The sequence below is a fragment of the Notolabrus celidotus genome, chromosome 23 (genome assembly GCF_009762535.1).
Source record: "Notolabrus celidotus isolate fNotCel1 chromosome 23, fNotCel1.pri, whole genome shotgun sequence".
Lineage (NCBI taxonomy): Eukaryota > Metazoa > Chordata > Actinopteri > Labriformes > Labridae > Notolabrus > Notolabrus celidotus.
In genome coordinates, this window is record NC_048294.1 from 683,506 (window position 1) to 705,301 (window position 21,796).

The following is a 21,796-nucleotide window of genomic DNA, read 5'->3' on the forward strand; positions in this document are numbered from 1 at the left end:
TCTTGATGTGTCGTCTTGATGTGTTGTTGCTATGCGTTGTTGCTATGCGTTGTTGCTACGTGTTGTTGCTGTGTTGTTGCTATTGGTTGTCTTGATGTGTAGTTACTATGTGTCTTTGACAACGTCATCTTGATGTGTCGTTTCACAACATCGTTGCTATGCGTCGTCTTGATGTGTATTGTCCCCTAACACTAATTTATTTTTCATGCATCATAGCCTACTAATAAGGACAATCAGAATAAAAGTCAGAATATAGAAGTTTATACTTTATATAAAAATATGGCATGAATAATAATACCAGCAAAGCTCAGCTACCAAACAACAGGAGTTCTTTCTGTTGTGTTGTGTCTCCCCCTGCTGGCCTTTACAAAGAATGCAGATTAAAGCCACCTCAACACTGATTCAACTTTAGAAACCAAGAGGCTGCATCCACCTCTCATACACCGTCTGTGAGAAGAGGCTCTGGAGTTAATGTGGATGAACACTACCAGGAAAGCTTGCTTCTACTACACACAATATTTGAAGTCTTTTAAATGATAGATTCAGACATGAGTTTATGCAGTTACCCAAGTTCCAGTGTCTGAACTCTGAACTCTTGTGAGACCAAATAATGCTTCACATGAACACACTCTAATCTACTGAGAAGTGCTGCTCTGTTACCTTATAGACAAGACAAGAGGATAACCTCAGGACATATTTCATGAACACATGACATGTCACACACACAGAGACGTTTTTTCAATGCTTGAAGCTTTTAATTTTGCATTCAGATTAGAAAGAAGAGTTCAAACCAAAGAATAAAGTTGTGCTTAAAGCGTTCTTTCCATTCCACATTCAGTCTGATCTTATTAAGGGCACAAGGCCTCAGAGACAATCCACCTCCTGTTTGTGTCACTTGTCACATCTTTCCTTATGAAGCGTTACAGCGACAGAAAAGAGAGAAGAGAGAGATTTAGAGCGCTCAGGTTCCACATGAGACTGACGGCGTCGTGAGAGATGACTTTTCAAACACACATCGATCTGTGTTTGTGTGTTTCACAGCCTCTTCATGTCTCAGGGTCAGACCAGGATTTACTTGTTCCTGGAGCAGACGGAGGGAAGACGGTGGTCACACTGAAGATCATCCCAGCAGTTATGCTCTGTAAATATTAGAAACACAGGACAGGAGAATATTGTGAGGCACTGTGCATACTTTGATTTAGAGTAGAAGTTACTGAAACTGACCAAAATAATTAGGAATATTCCATCCTTCATGAACTTTTTCTTTATCACCACTATTAAAATAATGTGATTCATTATTTACCAGTATAACTCATTTGCAGACAGTCCTGATTTAACCCCCCTCCATTGTTTGGCTCTCCTGAGCACCAGAAACTGAAGTACAAATTGGAACCATCGCTCCAACGCCAAACTCCCTCCTGAAAAACAGAAAGAGACATTAACACAGAAACAGCATCTGCTGAAATAATCCCTGTAGACACCAGAGGGCTCTGTGTACAGAGAGGGTTAGGTTCCAGCCTGCACACGGACAGTAAAGGGGTCTCTTTCAGAGATCAACCTTCAAACTGAAACACCAAAAACACTTCTCTCTGGTGACAGATGACATACCATTTGAATATCAGTGCCTCCAAGCCATGCCTTTGGATCATGACTGGGTGTTATCTGGGCTCTGATCTGGTTGTACTCCGAGAATGAATGAACAGATGCCAGATGTCCACCCAGAGAGATGCAGTGTCTCTGAAGTGAAGGAAAAGAAAGACATGAGTAATGAGAGGATACTAAGGGAGTAAAAACCTAAGCATAAAGAACATAAAGTTTCCTGTCATGCTAGTTCACACAAACAGACATAACTTAACTCAGAAGCTTTCTGCAGCTCATGTAAATCATCTCATACCTCAGCTTCAGCCCAAGTCATGGCTCTGGTGACGTAGCGGAAATAGCGGTTGCCGATCTGAGACCAACCCTGAAGGCTTGACCTCTTCACAACTTGAAGTCCTTCTGAAGAACGCAATGAAAGAATAATGAGTAATGTTAAAGATATTTCATCTAGGAAGAGGAAAAAGAAAACAGAAATGAACTCCACATTACATCAAACAATATATAACACATAACACAACAACATATACATATAACACATAACATCATTCTGTAGCATAAGAACAACTTAGAGTTTCATATTAAACATTAGGCACAGCTTTTATCAGAGATGAACTGACCTGCTTCTTCAACTTCAGGTTCTGCCTCTGGAACAGCTAGAAAGTTTGACACTTGAGTTATTGACCTGATTTGTTTCTGATATCACACACATCCATAAGACTGTAACACTCTCTATATGTGATATACTCACCAGCAGCAGTAGTCAGAGCCATCATGGCACAGAGGAGAGCAGACACAGCCAGGATCTTCATTGTGAAGTTGATGAGATGAGCCTAAAGAGTCAAACAGAAGCAGAAGTGTCACGGATGCTGCTGTTGGGGAACAGATCACCTACAGTGACTGCAGGGAAAGTGAAGATGATAAGACAGCTGGACTCAGATTTTCTGCTGAATCACCTTCTTCTTCTTCTTCTTCTTCTTCTCGGTGGAGCTTCAACTTTCCTGTGTTGGGGTACTGAACCAGAGAAGCAACGTCTCTTATATACAACTTTTTATCTCATCATCTGTTAAAGAACAAGGAACTGGACACAAGATTACCAAATATGGACACAGATACAACATCATCACACACTCAGTGTCCTGAACAACCTGAACAAGACTGTATTATCAAATAAAATCATATCAGAGAGATGAGAAGAAGAGAGTTTGAGATGTGCAGGGATCCAAGCTTAGTTTAAGCCTGTTTTGGTCCAATTCAACAACTCAGAGTTATTCCAACTTTCAGACAATCACAGTGTGTGAAATAGAACAAATGAATATTCTGCTTTTAACATGTGCAACCAAAGCTTCTGTTGGTTTGACTGGTTTGAGTCCGTCACCTGCAGCTGTTTCATGTTGCATGTAAAGCACACACTGGCAGTTATCTTTGGAGTTTACTTGTTCTGAAATAAATATGACACTTTTCCTGGAGTAGAAAATATCAAGCTTCAAAAACATCAAATGTGAAACTCAAACCAAAATGTTTTTGGAGTTGTTTACAGAAAGAGTGACTTATAGCAGTGATGCCATACACACATATATAGATGTTCTTTAGGTCAGCCTGGAGGGTTTTTCAGAACTTCTTTGAGTGGAGCACATCAGTCTTTGTCTGAAAACCAAAAGAAAGGAACATTTTTAACAAAATGTGTTTTTCACAAAGACAGTGTTTTGCTGCTTTGGTAGTTTACAGAAAATGTATTGTGTGAATTTTTGCATTAGCACGTGTTTAGAGCTGTAATTGTTATAGAGAAAGGTAACTTTGGATCTATGCAACAAGCAACGGCTCTTATATACAACTTTTTACTTCATCATCTGTTCAAAAACAAGGAACTGAACACAAGATTACCAAATATGGAAAGAAACAACATCATCAGACACTCAGTGTCCTGAGCAACCTGAGTGATCCAAGCTTAAGGGCCACTTTGTTGGGTTAAGCCTATTTTGATCCAATTCAACAACTCAGAATACTTGTGATTTTAACATTTGCTTTTAAATGTTTGTTTTCAATGAATCCTCACTGAGATACAGACTTCTTTAGCTGAATAATAAGACAGCAGCCGTAAAACATTTTGTGGGGACCCTGCCTGTCCCTGACCTTCCTTCCTCCCTTGTGTCTGCCCTGGTAACTACCTCAGCCTTCTGTCCTTGACCTGGTAACTACCTCAGCCTTCTGTTCTTGACCTGGTAACTACCTCAGCCTTCTGTCCTTGACCTGGTAACTACCTCAGCCTTCTGTCCTTGACCTGGTAACTACCTCACCCTTCTGTCCTTGACCTGGTAACTACCTCAGCCTTCTGTCCTTGACCTGGTAACTACCTCAGCCTTCTGTCCTTGACCTGGTAACTACCTCAGCCTTCTGTCCTTGACCTGGTAACTACCTCAGCCTTCTGTCCTTGACCTGGTAACTACCTCAGCCTTCTGTCCTTGACCTGGTAACTACCTCAGCCTTCTGTTCTTGACCTGGTAACTACCTCAGCCTTCTGTCCCTGACCAAGACTCTTACCTGCTCCTCGTCTGTTTCCAGCCTGTTCCTCCACACAGCGGCTCGGCGCGCCTTCACCACCTCACCGCCTGAGAAGCTGCACAGCATTCCTGCTGAGATCCAGCATCACATAAGACTTTGTTTTACCCGGTTAGTCAAGACTGTTACCTGTTGTTTCCTCTGAGCTCCAATGTGCTGCTTTTGGGTTCACCCTCACACCGTAACAAACATAAAATAAGAGACTGCTGAAAAATGGAATATGTCAAGAATATCTGCTCCAGCTGTCAAACCAAAACAACAAACTAGGAGCAGGAAATCCATCAGTTCAGTGCACATGTACCCACACACACAAACAATTGCAGGGGTGTTTTATGTTGGAGTGTAATGGCAGAAAGCTCCTTCCCATTTGTGTCCTGTTCCTCAACAACATTGCATGCATGAACCAGAATGCACTGCAGGCTAGCAGCTGCAAAACGGTATGACTGTTTTCAGTGCAATCATTTTATTTCAATTCCACTTTTGCCAAACAGACAACAACTATATAATTCAACCTAGATACAACCAACAGGAGAGGCTGTGAAACAGTGTTTTGGAGAACTTCTTTGAGTGGAGCACGTCAGTCTTTGTCTGAAAACCAAAAGAAAGGTACATTTTTAACAAAATGTGTTTTTCACAAAGACAGTGTTTTGCTGCTTTGGTAGTTTACAGAAAATGCATTGTGTGAATTTTTGCATTAGCACGTGTTTAGAGCTGTAATTGTTATAGAGAAAGGTAACTTTGGATCTATCCAACCTGTCTGTGTTAAGGGGAGAATGAATGGACTGAAGGCAGCACTCTTTGCTGGGATGATTTTAGATTAATTCCTGTTAGTAGAAAGAATTTTCTAAACAAAAAACTATTTCATTGAATTATTTAAAAGATGATCTTCATTCTTTTAACTCTTCAATATAAAAAAACAAAACAAAATAGAATCAGAAGTCCTTCTTGGAGGATTTTGCAACATGCCAAGTACTTTTTAACAAAACAGTTAAAGTGATTGAGCAAGATCACCTTCATATCATGATGAATATATCAACAAGTCATTCTGAAAGGGACACAATGCAACAGTCAGTTACATATGTCCCAATCCTGCTCTCAGGCTATGACACAAGAGGTACAGGTGAAAACAAACTTTTATTTTGAAAAGATGTGAAATAATTCATTTAGAGGTCTTATTAGTTGAGTTTAGTTGTTTCAGTGTTGTCAGCTGAAACCATCCAGTGATCCAAGCTTAAGAGCCACTTTGTTGGGTTAAGTCTACTTTGATCCAATTCAACAACTCAGAATACTTGTGATTTTAACATTTGCTTTTAAATGTATTTGTTTTCAATGAATCCTCACTGAGATACAGACCTCTTTAGCTGGATAATAAGACAGCAGCCTTAAAACATTTCACTAAAAGCAAGCTGAGAAGAAGGAATCAACAAATGAATCAGCAGCATTCAGCTCCATGCATTAACTCAAGAAATGATCCTTAATCTTGATTAAGAAACTTCCAAGCTCAAATAAAGATCTGGTTTTAGGTGACACTGATGCTCAGTCTAAGACGGGAGCACAAACTTTCAAAGAGTTATGAAAACATAAAATAAGAGACTGTTAAAAAATGGAATATGTCAAGAATATCTGCTCCAGCTGTCAAACCAAAACAACAAACTAGGAGCAGGAAATCCATCAGTTCAGTGCACATGTACCCACACACACAAACAATTGCAGGGGTGTTTTATGTTGGAGTGTAATGGCAGAAAGCTCCTTCCCATTTGTGTCCTGTTCCTCAACAACATTACATGCATGAACCAGAATGCACTGCAGGCTAGCAGCTGCAAAACGGTATGACTGTTTTCAGTGCAATCATTTTATTTCAATTCCACTTTTGCCAAAAAGACAACAACTATATAATTCAACCTAGATACAACCAACAGGAGAGGCTGTGAAACAAGCTGAAATAGCCTGCAGCTCAATAAACAGCATCACATATCCACAGAGCTGACAAGAAAGACAACAGATTCTGAAAGGGACACAATGCAACAGTCAGTTACATATGTCCCAATCCTGCTCTCAGGCCATGACACAAGAGGTACAGGTGAAAACAAACTTTTATTTTGAAAAGATGTGAAATAATTCATTAGAGGTCTTATTAGTTGAGTTTAGTTGTTTCACAGTGTTGTCAGCTGAAACATGGAGATCAGTAACAAATAAACAGGGGCGCTGCCAGGGATTTTGGGCCCCATGAAAAAATATCACATTGGGCCCCATATATATGTCTTGTAATATACCATTTATAATAACATCATCAAAGCTAAAACAGTCTTTAAAAATGAATGCACAACAGAAAAGAGCAGCACTGAATCATGCAGAATGATGGATCTATAATGCTGTTCTGTATCAGCAACACTAGATTTGATACTTTGTGTTCAAGTTTATTAATTACAATTATTAAGAGGTGAAAGCAACTCAAACAAACTGCCCCTTGTTGGAACGCCCAAAATTCAGTCAGCATCAAAATCTCTGATTTAAGGTATTGGTAACACTTTACAATAAGGGTCCCTTAATTAGCGTTAGTTAATGCATTATTAAGCATTAATTAACAGTTTAATAATAGTTTAATAATCGTTACAATGTATTACCTAACATTAACTAACACATTAGTTAATGCATTAATAAGCAGTTAATTAATGTCCACTGCTCAGAGTTAATTAATACATTGTAAAGCATTAATAAAAGTTACAAAACTTAATTAGTTAACCATTAGTGAATGCTTTCTGGACCCTTATTGTAAAGTGTAACACATGCATCACTTAAGTAACACATTATAAATGCTAAACTGCCTCATAAGCATAAGCATAAGCGTGTGCATCACTTTTAAGTGTCCTCTGGAAACACTTCTGTTGTGTTGCTGTCTATTTGCAGCGCGTTTTTCTAATGTATTGTGCTGTGGTCTTTGCATCGCGTTTTCTAAATGCTGCGCATGTGTTGTCAAATTGATGAAGATGTTTTCTTAATTTGCTTGTGTTTTGTCTTTTTGTATGTGTTTTCTTAAGTTGCAGTGCTGTGAGCTCTCAGGGCCACCGTACTTCTCTGTGCCACTTGAGATGTTGTCTGTGATTATCTGTTTTATTCTAAATAAAATGTGTTGAATTCTTTATATGTGTTGCTTCAACTACATTTCAACTCATTTTGCTTCAGCGTATGTGTTACCTAAGGGATACATGTGTTACACTTTACAATAAGGGTCCAAAAAGCATTCACTAATGCTTAATTATGGTTATGTAATGCTTATGAGGCAGTTTAGCATTTATAATGTGTTACCTAAGGGATACATGTGTTACACTTTACAATAAGGGTCCAGAAAGCATTCACTAATGGTTAACTAATTAAGTTTTGTAACTTTTATTAATGCTTAATAATGTATTAATTAACTCTGAGCAGTGGACATTAATTAACTGCTTATTAATGCATTAACTAATGTGTTAGTTAATGTTAGGTAATACATTCTAACGATTATTAAACTATTATTAAACTGTTAATTAATGCTTAATAATGCATTAACTAACGCTAATTAAGGGACCCTTATTGTAAAGTGTTACCCAGGTGGTATTTGAGTAACCTCTGTGACATTAAAACAGACTAAATCACTCAATGCTTCAACCTGCCCAGCATCCAGACTATAGGCTGGAGCTCATGTAGCTTATAGCATTAGCTTTGTTTTTAGAGGCTTTTGTAATCAGGGTTCCCACTCTTTCCCAGAGATCATTTTCCAGGACATTTCAAGGACTTTTTCAGTGATGATCAAGCTGGTATGACAGTCTAAATGTAGTTCCCAATTTAGTTCCTAAATAGTCTAATAGGTTCCTCTCAGGAAGTCTACATTGAAAGACGTGTAGTTTATGGCTATGTATGAAATCATCTCTTGCATGCTTATGGCAAATTGATTATAGAATAATGCAACCACAGATGAAAAGCACTTTATTAGTGCAACCAAGTAACAATGATGGTCAGCTCTCATCTCAGTTTTCTCTTTTCTCCAAAATATAAAATGAGCTAAGAAAAAAACAAAAGAGCCAGCAGAGGACTCTGGAAGCTGTCTTACTGAAATTAATAAGTAATAGTAATAATCAGAGGATCAGTGCATTGATTGACCTAAATAGATCTGAATGACAAAAATGGCCACAAATGTTGAATAGGGATGTTTTTTTTAACCTTGTCAGGTCGCACCACAGACTGTAAATAAAAATGGACAGCGTTGCTCCGCCTCTTCCCGTTGTACGGTTCTGAAGCCAAAAAATCCCTCTCCTGGGCGCCGCCATTGTGCAGCCAGAGCCTGTGAAGCCACTGTAATAAGCTCCGCCCTACAGCGTGACGTCACAGGACGCTGTGTGTCCTTTAAAGTTTCCCTCTACGGCGGCTGTGAATCAAACAGGAAGTAAAACCCTGTTTTTTAAACTCTAATAACCAACGAAGAAGAAACTTTTCAGGAAAAAGAGGCCTTGAACACAAAACAGTCAAATACTAACTACATATCACCACAGCATACGGATGGGAGAAACATTCGTACGACTTGTATTTATTTTTTAAATATTGACTGCTCCTCCATTCTAATGAATGGGGGAGACGGATTTTTTGACCTATACTGCAGCCAGCCACCAGGGGGCAGACACTCTGCTGAAAGCTTCACCACCAGGGGAGGGTCCGGCTCGCTTGGGTCGCACGCAGTCATGTTGGAATAATTTTCAAGGACAATCCGTGATTTTCCAGGACATTTGACTTTTTCTCCCATTTTCCAGGTGTTTTCCAGGACTGGAAAACTGGTCAACTGTTTCCCAGGTTTTCCAGGTTTTCCAGGACGTGTGGGAACCCTGGTAATAGTACAGATAGAGAGAGGAAAAAGAGATTCCCACAGACCCCCTTCAATAATGCTAATTGACATGCTACATTGCTCACATTCTTGTTCATTGGGTTGGGGGGAGTTGTGGGGAGACAGTGAACCTGCTGACATATCAGCTGCTGAGTCTGGTAGGGAGGGCGGGGAAACCCATTCAGTATAATTAGCTACAACGTAGTTCATCTCATTGTGGACATCAAACTAGCTACAGGTTGATTTGAACCACTCAAAGACTATACCAACCTTTCCTGGAGGAACACTGGGGGACATACTGTCGCCCTTTCTTCTCTCTCTCCTCTCTCTTCTTTCTTTCCCTCCTTTTCTGGGACCCAGACTTTGTCTTTCCAGACCTTTTAGCTGCCTTTAGCGCACTCTGTGCAACTTCTGTCTGACTACGTGTTGTATGAAGACATTGGGACCGTTTTTTAAAATGACTTTATTCTGAATAAAATATTAATTATGATTTTTATCTTTTTTTCAATTATTATTTTCGGGCCCCCTGTCAGTCATGGGCCCTTAGAATCATCCTAACTTCCCCCCCCCCCGCCTATACGGCGCCAGTTGCCTCTACAAGGTTTAACCTCCAAAGTATTATTTTAATCTACAGTTTCATGGTGACATGAAACCAATGTTTCAACTTTTCCTCGGTGCAGAGGAGAGAGGAATCTGCTCCAGTGACACCTTCATCAGAGAAGTAAACTCAATTTCCCATCAGCTTCCAAACAACAGGAGTTCTTTCTGTTGTGTTGTGTCTCCCCCTGCTGGCCTTTACAAAGAATGCAGATTAAAGCCACCTCAACACTGATTCAACTTTAGAAACCAAGAGGCTGCATCCACCTCTCATACACCGTCTGTGATCAGAGGCTCTGGAGTTAATGTGGATGAACACTACCAGGAAAGCTTGCTTCTACTACACACAATATTTGAAGTCTTTTAAATGATAGATTCAGACATGAGTTTATGCAGTTACCCAAGTTCCAGTGTCTGAACTCTGAACTCTTGTGAGACCAAATAATGCTTCACATGAACACACTCTAATCTACTGAGAAGTGCTGCTCTGTTACCTTATAGACAAGACAAGAGGATAACCTCAGGACATATTTCATGAACACATGACATGTCACACACAGAGACGTTTTTTCAATGCTTGAAGCTTTTAATTTTGCATTCAGATTAGAAAGAAGAGTTCAAACCAAAGAATAAAGTTGTGCTTAAAGCGTTCTTTCCATTCCACATTCAGTCTGATCTTATTAAGGGCACAAGGCCTCAGAGACAATCCACCTCCTGTTTGTGTCACTTGTCACATCTTTCCTTATGAAGCGTTACAGCGACAGAAAAGAGAGAAGAGAGAGATTTAGAGCGCTCAGGTTCCACATGAGACTGAGGGCGTCGTGACAGATGACTGTTCAAACACACATCGATCTGTGTTTGTGTGTTTCACAGCCTCTTCATGTCTCAGGGTCAGACCAGGATTTACTTGTTCCTGGAGCAGACGGAGGGAAGACGGTGGTCACACTGAAGATCATCCCAGCACTTATGCTCTGTAAATATTAGAAACACAGCACAGGAGAATATTGTTAGGCACTGTGCATACTTTGATTTAGAGTAGAAGTTACTGAAACTGACCAAAATAATTAGGAATATTCCATCCTTCATGAACTTTTTCTTTATCACCACTATTAAAATAATGTGATTCATTATTTACCGCTGAAACTCATTTGCAGACAGTCCTGATTTCCTCCATTGTTTGGCTCTCCTGAGCACCAGAAACTGAAGTACAAATTGGAACCATCGCTCCAACGCCAAACTCCCTCCTGGAAAACAGAAAGAGACATTAACACAGAAACAGCATCTGCTGAAATAATCCCTGTAGACACCAGAGGGCTCTGTGTACAGAGAGGGTTAGGTTCCAGCCTGCACACGGACAGTAAAGGGGTCTCTTTCAGAGATCAACCTTCAAACTGAAACACCAATGACAGATGACATACCATTTGAATATCAGTGCCTCCAAGCCATGCCTTTGGATCATGACTGGGTGTTATCTGGGCTCTGATCTGGTTGTACTCCGAGAATGAATGAACAGATGCCAGATGTCCACCCAGAGAGATGCAGTGTCTCTGAAGTGAAGGAAAAGAAAGACATGAGTAATGAGAGGATACTAAGGGAGTAAAAACCTAAGCATAAAGAACATAAAGTTTCCTGTCATGCTAGTTCACACAAACAGACATAACTTAACTCAGAAGCTTTCTGCAGCTCATGTAAATCATCTCATACCTCAGCTTCAGCCCAAGTCATGGCTCTGGTGACGTAGCGGAAATAGCGGTTGCCGATCTGAGACCAACCCTGAAGGCTTGACCTCTTCACAACTTGAAGTCCTTCTGAAGAACGCAATGAAAGAATAATGAGTAATGTTAAAGATATTTCATCTAGGAAGAGGAAAAAGAAAACAGAAATGAACTCCACATTACATCAAACAATATATAACACATAACACAACAACATATACATATAACACATAACATCATTCTGTAGCATAAGAACAACTTAGAGTTTCATATTAAACATTAGGCACAGCTTTTATCAGAGATGAACTGACCTGCTTCTTCAACTTCAGGTTCTTCCTCTGGAACAGCTAGAAAGTTTGACACTTGAGTTATTGACCTGATTTGTTTCTGATATCACACACATCCATAAGACTGTAACACTCTCTCTATATGTGATATACTCACCAGCAGCAGTAGTCAGAGCCATCATGGCACAGAGGAGAGCAGACACAGCCAGGATCTTCATTGTGAAGTTGATGAGATGAGCCTAAAGAGTCAAACAGAAGCAGAAGTGTCACGGATGCTGCTGTTGGGGAACAGATCACCTACAGTGACTGCAGGGAAAGTGAAGATGATAAGACAGCTGGACTCAGATTTTCTGCTGAATCACCTTCTCTTCTTCTTCTTCTTCTTCTTCTTCTTCGGGGTGGAGCTTCAACTTTCCTGTGTTGGGGTACTGAACCAGAGAAGCAACGTCTCTTATATACAACTTTTTATCTCATCATCTGTTAAAGAACAAGGAACTGGACACAAGATTACCAAATATGGACACAGATACAACATCATCACACACTCAGTGTCCTGAACAACCTGAACAAGACTGTATTATCAAATAAAATCATATCAGAGAGATGAGAAGAAGAGAGTTTGAGATGTGCAGGGATCCAAGCTTAGTTTAAGCCTGTTTTGGTCCAATTCAACAACTCAGAGTTATTCCAACTTTCAGACAATCACAGTGTGTGAAATAGAACAAATGAATATTCTGCTTTTAACATGTGCAACCAAAGCTTCTGTTGGTTTGACTGGTTTGAGTCCGTCACCTGCAGCTGTTTCATGTTGCATGTAAAGCACACACTGGCAGTTATCTTTGGAGTTTACTTGTTCTGAAATAAATATGACACTTTTCCTGGAGTAGAAAATATCAAGCTTTAAAAACATCAAATGTGAAACTCAAACCAAAATGTTTTTGGAGTTGTTTACAGAAAGAGTGACTTATAGCAGTGATGCCATACACACATATATAGATGTTCTTTAGGTCAGCCTGGAGGGTTTTTCAGAACTTCTTTGAGTGGAGCACGTCAGTCTTTGTCTGAAAACCAAAAGAAAGGAACATTTTTAACAAAATGTGTTTTTCACAAAGACAGTGTTTTGCTGCTTTGGTAGTTTACAGAAAATGTATTGTGTGAATTTTTGCATTAGCACGTGTTTAGAGCTGTAATTGTTATAGAGAAAGGTAACTTTGGATCTATGCAACAAGCAACGGCTCTTATATACAACTTTTTACTTCATCATCTGTTCAAAAACAAGGAACTGAACACAAGATTACCAAATATGGAAAGAAACAACATCATCAGACACTCAGTGTCCTGAGCAACCTGAGTGATCCAAGCTTAAGGGCCACTTTGTTGGGTTAAGCCTATTTTGATCCAATTCAACAACTCAGAATACTTGTGATTTTAACATTTGCTTTTAAATGTTTGTTTTCAATGAATCCTCACTGAGATACAGACCTCTTTAGCTGAATAACAAGACAGCAGCCTTAAAACATTTTGTGGGGACCCTGCCTGTCCCTGACCTTCCTTCCTCCCTTGTGTCTGCCCTGGTAACTACCTCAGCCTTCTGTCCTTGACCTGGTAACTACCTCAGCCTTCTGTCCTTGACCTGGTAACTACCTCAGCCTTCTGTTCTTGACCTGGTAACTACCTCAGCCTTCTGTCCTTGACCTGGTAACTACCTCAGCCTTCTGTTCTTGACCTGGTAACTACCTCAGCCTTCTGTCCTTGACCTGGTAACTACCTCAGCCTTCTGTCCTTGACCTGGTAACTACCTCAGCCTTCTGTCCTTGACCTGGTAACTACCTCAGCCTTCTGTCCCTGACCAAGACTCTTACCTGCTCCTCGTCTGTTTCCAGCCTGTTCCTCCACACAGTGGCTCGGCGTGCCTTCACCACCTCACCGCCTGAGAAGCTGCACAGCATTCCTGCTGAGATCCAGCATCACATAAGACTTTGTTTTACCCGGTTAGTCAAGACTGTTACCTGTTGTTTCCTCTGAGCTCCAATGTGCTGCTTTTGGGTTCACCCTCACACCGTAACAAACATAAAATAAGAGACTGTTGAAAAATGGAATATGTCAAGAATATCTGCTCCAGCTGTCAAACCAAAACAACAAACTAGGAGCAGGAAATCCATCAGTTCAGTGCACATGTACCCACACACACAAACAATTGCAGGGGTGTTTTATGTTGGAGTGTAATGGCAGAAAGCTCCTTCCCATTTGTGTCCTGTTCCTCAACAACATTGCATGCATGAACCAGAATGCACTGCAGGCTAGCAGCTGCAAAACGGTATGACTGTTTTCAGTGCAATCATTTTATTTCAATTCCACTTTTGCCAAAAAGACAACAACTATATAATTCAACCTAGATACAACCAACAGGAGAGGCTGTGAAACAGTGTTTTGGAGAACTTCTTTGAGTGGAGCACGTCAGTCTTTGTCTGAAAACCAAAAGAAAGGTACATTTTTAACAAAATGTGTTTTTCACAAAGACAGTGTTTTGCTGCTTTGGTAGTTTACAGAAAATGCATTGTGTGAATTTTTGCATTAGCACGTGTTTAGAGCTGTAACTGTTATAGAGAAAGGTAACTTTGGATCTATCCAACCTGTCTGTGTTAAGGGGAGAATGAATGGACTGAAGGCAGCACTCTTTGCTGGGATGATTTTAGATTAATTCCTGTTAGTAGAAAGAATTTTCTAAACAAAAAACTATTTCATTGAATTATTTAAAAGATGATCTTCATTCTTTTAACTCTTCAATATAAAAAAACAAAACAAAATAGAGTCAGAAGTCCTTCTTGGAGGATTTTGCAACATGCCAAGTACTTTTTAACAAAACAGTTAAAGTGATTGAGCAAGATCACCTTCATATCATGATGAATATATCAACAAGTCATTCTGAAAGAGACACAATGCAACAGTCAGTTACATATGTCCCAATCCTGCTCTCAGGCTATGACACAAGAGGTACAGGTGAAAACAAACTTTTATTTTGAAAAGATGTGAAATAATTCATTTAGAGGTCTTATTAGTTGAGTTTAGTTGTTTCAGTGTTGTCAGCTGAAACCAGTGATCCAAGCTTAAGAGCCACTTTGTTGGGTTAAGTCTACTTTGATCCAATTCAACAACTCAGAATACTTGTGATTTTAACATTTGCTTTTAAATGTATTTGTTTTCAATGAATCCTCACTGAGATACAGACCTCTTTAGCTGGATAATAAGACAGCAGCCTTAAAAAATTTCACTAAAAGCAAGCTGAGAAGAAGGAATCAACAAATGAATCAGCAGCATTCAGCTCCATGCATTAACTCAAGAAATGATCCTTAATCTTGATTAAGAAACTTCCAAGCTCAAATAAAGATCTGGTTTTAGGTGGCACTGATGCTCAGTCTAAGACGGGAGCACAAACTTTCAAAGAGTTATGAAAACATAAAATATGAGACTGTTAAAAAATGGAATATGTCAAGAATATCTGCTCCAGCTGTCAAACTAAAACAACAAACTAGGAGCAGGAAATCCATCAGTTCAGTGCACATGTACCCACACACACAAACAATTGCAGGGGTGTTTTATGTTGGAGTGTAATGGCAGAAAGCTCCTTCCCATTTGTGTCCTGTTCCTCAACAACATTACATGCATGAACCAGAATGCACTGCAGGCTAGCAGCTGCAAAACGGTATGACTGTTTTCAGTGCAATCATTTTATTTCAATTCCACTTTTGCCAAAAAGACAACAACTATATAATTCAACCTAGATACAACCAACAGGAGAGGCTGTGAAACAAGCTGAAATAGCCTGCAGCTCAATAAACAGCATCACATATCCACAGAGCTGACAAGAAAGACAACAGATTCTGAAAGGGACACAATGCAACAGTCAGTTACATATGTCCCAATCCTGCTCTCAGGCCATGACACAAGAGGTACAGGTGAAAACAAACTTTTATTTTGAAAAGATGTGAAATAATTCATTTAGAGGTCTTATTAGTTGAGTTTAGTTGTTTCACAGTGTTGTCAGCTGAAACATGGAGATCAGTAACAAATAAACAGGGGCGCTGCCAGGGATTTTGGGCCCCATGAAAAAATATCACATTGGGCCCCATATATATGTCTTGTAATATACCATTTATAATAACATCATCAAAGCTAAAACAGTCTTTAAAAATGAATGCACAACAGAAAAGAGCAGCACTGAATCATGCAGAATGATGGATCTATAATGCTGTTCTGTATCAGCAACACTAGATTTGATACTTTGTGTTCAAGTTTATTAATTACAATTATTAAGAGGTGAAAGCAACTCAAACAAACTGCCCCTTGTTGGAACGCCCAAAATTCAGTCAGCATCAAAATCTCTGATTTAAGGTATTGGTAACACTTTACAATAAGGGTCCCTTAATTAGCGTTAGTTAATGCATTATTAAGCATTAATTAACAGTTTAATAATAGTTTAATAATCGTTACAATGTATTACCTAACATTAACTAACACAGTAGTTAGTGCATTAATAAGCAGTTCATTAATGTCCACTGCTCAGAGTTAATTAATACATTATTAAGCATTAATAAAAGTTACAAAACTTAATTAGTTAACCATTAGTGAATGCTTTCTGGACCCTTATTGTAAAGTGTAACACATGCATCACTTAAGTAACACATTATAAATGCTAAACTGCCTCATAAGCATCAGCACAAGCGTGTGCGTCAATTTTAAGTGTCCTCTGGAAACAATTCTGTTGTGTTGCTGTCTATTTGCAGCGCGTTTTTCTAATGTATTGTGTTGTGGTCTTTGCATCGCGTTTTCTAAATGCTGCGCATGTGTTGTCAAATTGATGAAGATGTTTTCTTAATTTGCTTGTGTTTTGTCTTTTTGTATGTGTTTTCTTAAGTTGCAGTGCTGTGAGCTCTCAGGGCCACCGTACTTCTCTGTGCCACTTGAGATGTTGTCTGTGATTATCTGTTTTATTCTAAATAAAAATGTGTTGAATTCTTTATATGTGTTGCTTCAACTACATTTCAACTCATTTTGCTTCAGCGTATGTGTTACCTAAGGGATACATGTGTTACACTTTACAATAAGGGTCCAGAAAGCATTCACTAATGCTTAATTATGGTTAAGTAATGCTTATGAGGCAGTTTAGCATTTATAATGTGTTACCTAAGGGATACATGTGTTACACTTTACAATAAGGGTCCAGAAAGCATTCACTAATGGTTAACTAATTAAGTTTTGTAACTTTTATTAATGCTTAATAATGTATTAATTAACTCTGAGCAGTGGACATTAATTAACTGCTTATTAATGCATTAACTAATGTGTTAGTTAATGTTAGGTAATACATTCTAACGATTATTAAACTATTATTAAACTGTTAATTAATGCTTAATAATGCATTAACTAACGCTAATTAAGGGACCCTTATTGTAAAGTGTTACCCAGGTGGTATTTGAGTAACCTCTGTGACATTAAAACAGACTAAATCACTCAATGCTTCAACCTGCCCAGCATCCAGACTATAGGCTGGAGCTCATGTAGCTTATAGCATTAGCTTTGTTTTTAGAGGCTTTTGTAATCAGGGTTCCCACTCTTTCCCAGAGATCATTTTCCAGGACATTTCAAGGACTTTTTCAGTGATGATCAAGCTGGTATGACAGTCTAAATGTAGTTCCCAATTTAGTTCCTAAATAGTCTAATAGGTTCCTCTCAGGAAGTCTACATTGAAAGACGTGTAGTTATGCTATGTATGAAATCATCTCTTGCATGCTTATGGCAAATTGATTATAGAATAATGCAACCACAGATGAAAAGCACTTTATTAGTGCAACCAAGTAACAATGATGGTCAGCTCTCATCTCAGTTTTCTCTTTTCTCCAAAATATAAAATGAGCTAAGAAAAAAACAAAAGAGCCAGCAGAGGACTCTGGAAGCTGTCTTACTGAAATTAATAAGTAATAGTAATAATCAGAGGATCAGTGCATTGATTGACCTAAATAGATCTGAATGACAAAAATGGCCACAAATGTTGAATAGGGATGTTTTTTTTAACCTTGTCAGGTCGCACCACAGACTGTAAATAAAAATGGACAGCGTTGCTCCGCCTCTTCCCGTTGTACGGTTCTGAAGCCAAAAAATCCCTCTCCTGGGCGCCGCCATTGTGCAGCCAGAGCCTGTGAAGCCACTGTAATAAGCTCCGCCCTACAGCGTGACGTCACAGGACGCTGTGTGTCCTTTAAAGTTTCCCTCTACGGCGGCTGTGAATCAAACAGGAAGTAAAACCCTGTTTTTTAAACTCTAATAACCAACGAAGAAGAAACTTTTCAGAAAAAAGAGGCCTTGAACACAAAACAGTCAAATACTAACTACATATCACCACAGCATACGGATGGGAGAAACATTCGTACGACTTGTATTTATTTTTTAAATATTGACTGCTCCTCCATTCTAATGAATGGGGGAGACGGATTTTTTGACCTATACTGCAGCCAGCCACCAGGGGGCAGACACTCTGCTGAAAGCTTCACCACCAGGGGAGGGTCCGGCTCGCTTGGGTCGCACGCAGTCATGTTGGAATAATTTTCAAGGACAATCCGTGATTTTCCAGGACATTTGACTTTTTCTCCCATTTTCCAGGTGTTTTCCAGGACTGGAAAACTGGTCAACTGTTTCCCAGGTTTTCCAGGTTTTCCAGGACGTGTGGGAACCCTGGTAATAGTACAGATAGAGAGAGGAAAAAGAGATTCCCACAGACCCCCTTCAATAATGCTAATTGACATGCTACATTGCTCACATTCTTGTTCATTGGGTTGGGGGGAGTTGTGGGGAGACAGTGAACCTGCTGACATATCAGCTGCTGAGTCTGGTAGGGAGGGCGGGGAAACCCATTCAGTATAATTAGCTACAACAGTTCATCTCATTGTGGACATCAAACTAGCAAACAGGTTGATTTGAACCACTCAAAGACTATACCAACCTTTCCTGGAGGAACACTGGGGGACATACTATCGCCCTTTCTTCTCTCTCTCCTCTCTCTTCTTTCTTTCCCTCCTTTTCTGGGACCCAGACTTTGTCTTTCCAGACCTTTTAGCTGCCTTTAGCGCACTCTGTGCAACTTCTGTCTGACTACGTGTTGTATGAAGACATTGGGACCGTTTTTTAAAATGACTTTATTCTGAATAAAATATTAATTATGATTTTTATCTTTTTTTCAATTATTATTTTCGGGCCCCCTGTCAGTCATGGGCCCTTAGAATCATCCTAACTTCCCCCCCCCCGCCTATACGGCGCCAGTTGCCTCTACAAGGTTTAACCTCCAAAGTATTAATTTAATCTACAGTTTCATGGTGACATGAAACCAATGTTTCAACTTTTCCTCGGTGCAGAGGAGAGAGGAATCTGCTCCAGTGACACCTTCATCAGAGAAGTAAACTCAATTTCCCATCAGCTTCCAAACAACAGGAGTTCTTTCTGTTGTGTTGTGTCTCCCCCTGCTGGCCTTTACAAAGAATGCAGATTAAAGCCACCTCAACACTGATTCAACTTTAGAAACCAAGAGGCTGCATCCACCTCTCATACACCGTCTGTGATCAGAGGCTCTGGAGTTAATGTGGATGAACACTACCAGGAAAGCTTGCTTCTACTACACACAATATTTGAAGTCTTTTAAATGATAGATTCAGACATGAGTTTATGCAGTTACCCAAGTTCCAGTGTCTGAACTCTGAACTCTTGTGAGACCAAATAATGCTTCACATGAACACACTCTAATCTACTGAGAAGTGCTGCTCTGTTACCTTATAGACAAGACAAGAGGATAACCTCAGGACATATTTCATGAACACATGACATGTCACACACACAGAGACGTTTTTTCAATGCTTGAAGCTTTTAATTTTGCATTCAGATTAGAAAGAAGAGTTCAAACCAAAGAATAAAGTTGTGCTGAAAGCGTTCTTTCCATTCCACATTCAGTCTGATCTTATTAAGGGCACAAGGCCTCAGAGACAATCCACCTCCTGTTTGTGTCACTTGTCACATCTTTCCTTATGAAGCGTTACAGCGACAGAAAAGAGAGAAGAGAGAGATTTAGAGCGCTCAGGTTCCACATGAGACAGACGGCGTCGTGAGAGATGACTTTTCAAACACACATCGATCTGTGTTTGTGTGTTTCACAGCCTCTTCATGTCTCAGGGTCAGACCAGGATTTACTTGTTCCTGGAGCAGACGGAGGGAAGACAGTGGTCACACCAGAGATCATCCCAGCACTTGTTACCTGTAAATATAAAGAACACAGAACACAGGAGAATATTGTTAGGCACTGTGCATACTTTGATTTAGACTCATAGTAAGTAAGTTAGTTCTTACACATTCACTAAAGAGGGTAAAAACATTCATAAACATAGCTCCTTTTCATCCTTAATAAACTGTTTCTATATGCATCACTAATAATAGAATGTGATTGATTATTTACTGCTGTAATTTATCTGCAGGCAGTCCTGATTGGTCCCCAGTCCATTGTTTGGCTCTCCCTTGCACCACTGTGTGAAGTCGAAACAGGAACCATCGCTCCAGCGCCAAACTCCCTCCTTGAAAAGAGGAAAAGACATTAACACAGAAACAGCATCTGCTGCAATAATCCCTGTAGACACCAGAGGGCTCTGTGTACAGAGAGGGTTAGGTTCAATGGATCAGACTCAAAGGCTGTTTCCAAAATCGCCTGCTACATACTACTTACTAATGTAGTAGGCAGTAGGTATTGCCTACTACATACTGCGTTTGAATTTAGTCTGTAGTCTGACTGTTCTGTTCGATCTGTCATGCAGCATGCTGAGCCAGACTTCGCTGGATTTCCGGTTTCGGAAAGCAGAAGTAAACAACGGCGAAGCCGATAAATAAAAAGCTTATTTAGCATCCATTTATGATTTAAAAAGTTAGGAAGTGGTTTATATGTAATTTGATAACTTTCACAGCACCCAAAAACGGATTTCCTCCCGTCAAAAAATGAGGAAAAAGAAAAAGCAGAACGAGCGCTGTGCATTATGGGAAACAGTACGCGAGGAAGACTGGTCCGATGCACACTGAGATATTTTCCCGAATCAGTAGACATCCGGGGAGTTTTGGCATACTGCAGATTTTGCTCTTGTTCACATACTACTTACTACATACTGAATTTTGGACATATCAGTACGTACTGCTAGTAGAGTAGGCGATTTCGGAAACAGCCAAAGGCAAAATCTGCAGTATGCCAAAACTCCCCGGATGTCTACTGATTCGGGAAAATATCTCAGTGTGCATCGGACCAGTCTGCCTTGCGTACTGTTTCCCATAATGCACAGCGCTCGTTCTGCTTTTTCTTTTTCCTCATTTTTTGACGGGAGGAAATCCGTTTTTGGGTGCTGTGAAAGTTATCAAATTACATATAAACCACTTCCTAACTTTTTAAATCATAAATGGATGCTAAATAAGCTTTTTATTTATCGGCTTCGCCGTTGTTTACTTCCGCTTTCCGAAACCGGAAATCCAGCGAAGTCTGGCTCAGCATGCTGCATGACAGATCGAACAGAACAGTCATACTACAGACTAAATTCAAACGCAGTATGTAGTAGGCAATACCTACTGCCTACTACATTAGTAAGTAGTATGTAGCAGGCCGTTTCGGAAACAGCCAAACACTGAAACAGTCAACCATGTTTTTATTACACCATGTCCACCTAAGCTCCACACCTCAAACAAGTCCTTGATACTGTGACTTTGACTATAAAGTTCAAGGAAGTGATTTGAATCTAAATGTCTCTACACCTAACCAAAACTGAGACAAAGCACTGTGGAGCTTTATGAAGCTGTTTGTTAGGACACTTCAGATTTTAAGAAGCACAAACAGGTGATATGATTCAGTTCTTCCAGCCGTCAGATCTGAAGATGTATTCGTCTCTTCAGAGGACATTGACTAACAACACACCTTGTGTTAAACCTGGAGGAGTTGTTTGTTCATTTGATGTGACTGAAACTCAGGGAACGTCCAACTGTTCTAATCAAGAATCAACCTTCAAACTGAAACACAAAAAGACTTATTTGTAGTGATAAACTATATACCTTGCAACTATCAGTGCCTCCAACCCATGCCGCAGGATGCCCATGGCTTTGTGCTTTGATCAGACTTCTTATTT

The 21,796-nt window shown here is 39.7% G+C and overlaps 1 protein-coding gene and 1 long non-coding RNA gene across 8 annotated transcripts; both read right to left on the reverse strand.

Moving 5' to 3' along the window:
- Positions 1-729: 729 nt before the first annotated feature.
- On the reverse strand, positions 730-12,428 carry LOC117807175 (type-2 ice-structuring protein-like). 7 transcript variants are annotated; one of them, XM_034676270.1, is made up of 8 exons: positions 12,399-12,428; positions 11,969-12,034; positions 11,764-11,845; positions 11,631-11,666; positions 11,309-11,412; positions 11,023-11,151; positions 10,747-10,848; positions 730-1,146 (listed from the first exon to the last, which is right to left on the reverse strand). In XM_034676270.1, the coding sequence occupies exons 1-8, from the start codon at positions 12,411-12,413 to the stop codon at positions 1,072-1,074; spliced, it is 609 nt and encodes a 202-aa protein (XP_034532161.1). In that variant the 5' UTR covers positions 12,414-12,428; the 3' UTR covers positions 730-1,071. The 7 variants fall into 7 exon arrangements, with proteins under 7 accessions (XP_034532161.1, XP_034532160.1, XP_034532163.1 ...); XM_034676269.1 differs by having other exon boundaries at positions 730-1,139; positions 10,740-10,848; XM_034676268.1 differs by lacking the exon at positions 730-1,146 and adding an exon at positions 10,166-10,582.
- A 7,064-nt stretch (positions 12,429-19,492) lies between these two features.
- LOC117806995 lies at positions 19,493-21,796 on the reverse strand. The gene is made up of 3 exons (XR_004629849.1): positions 21,723-21,796; positions 20,101-20,215; positions 19,493-19,902 (listed from the first exon to the last, which is right to left on the reverse strand). It is a non-coding gene; the product is annotated as an uncharacterized LOC117806995 (long non-coding RNA).

What these genes read in the sequence shown, in the direction of transcription:
- LOC117807175 (XM_034676270.1), bottom strand. An exon ending in GGCTCTGACTACTGCTGCTG is followed by an intron (nt 11,667 to 11,763) that starts GTGAGTATATCA and finishes CAAACTTTCTAG; the next exon opens with CTGTTCCAGAGGAAGAACCT. An exon ending in GAGGCACTGATATTCAAATG is followed by an intron (nt 10,849 to 11,022) that starts GTATGTCATCTG and finishes TCTGTTTTCCAG; the next exon opens with GAGGGAGTTTGGCGTTGGAG.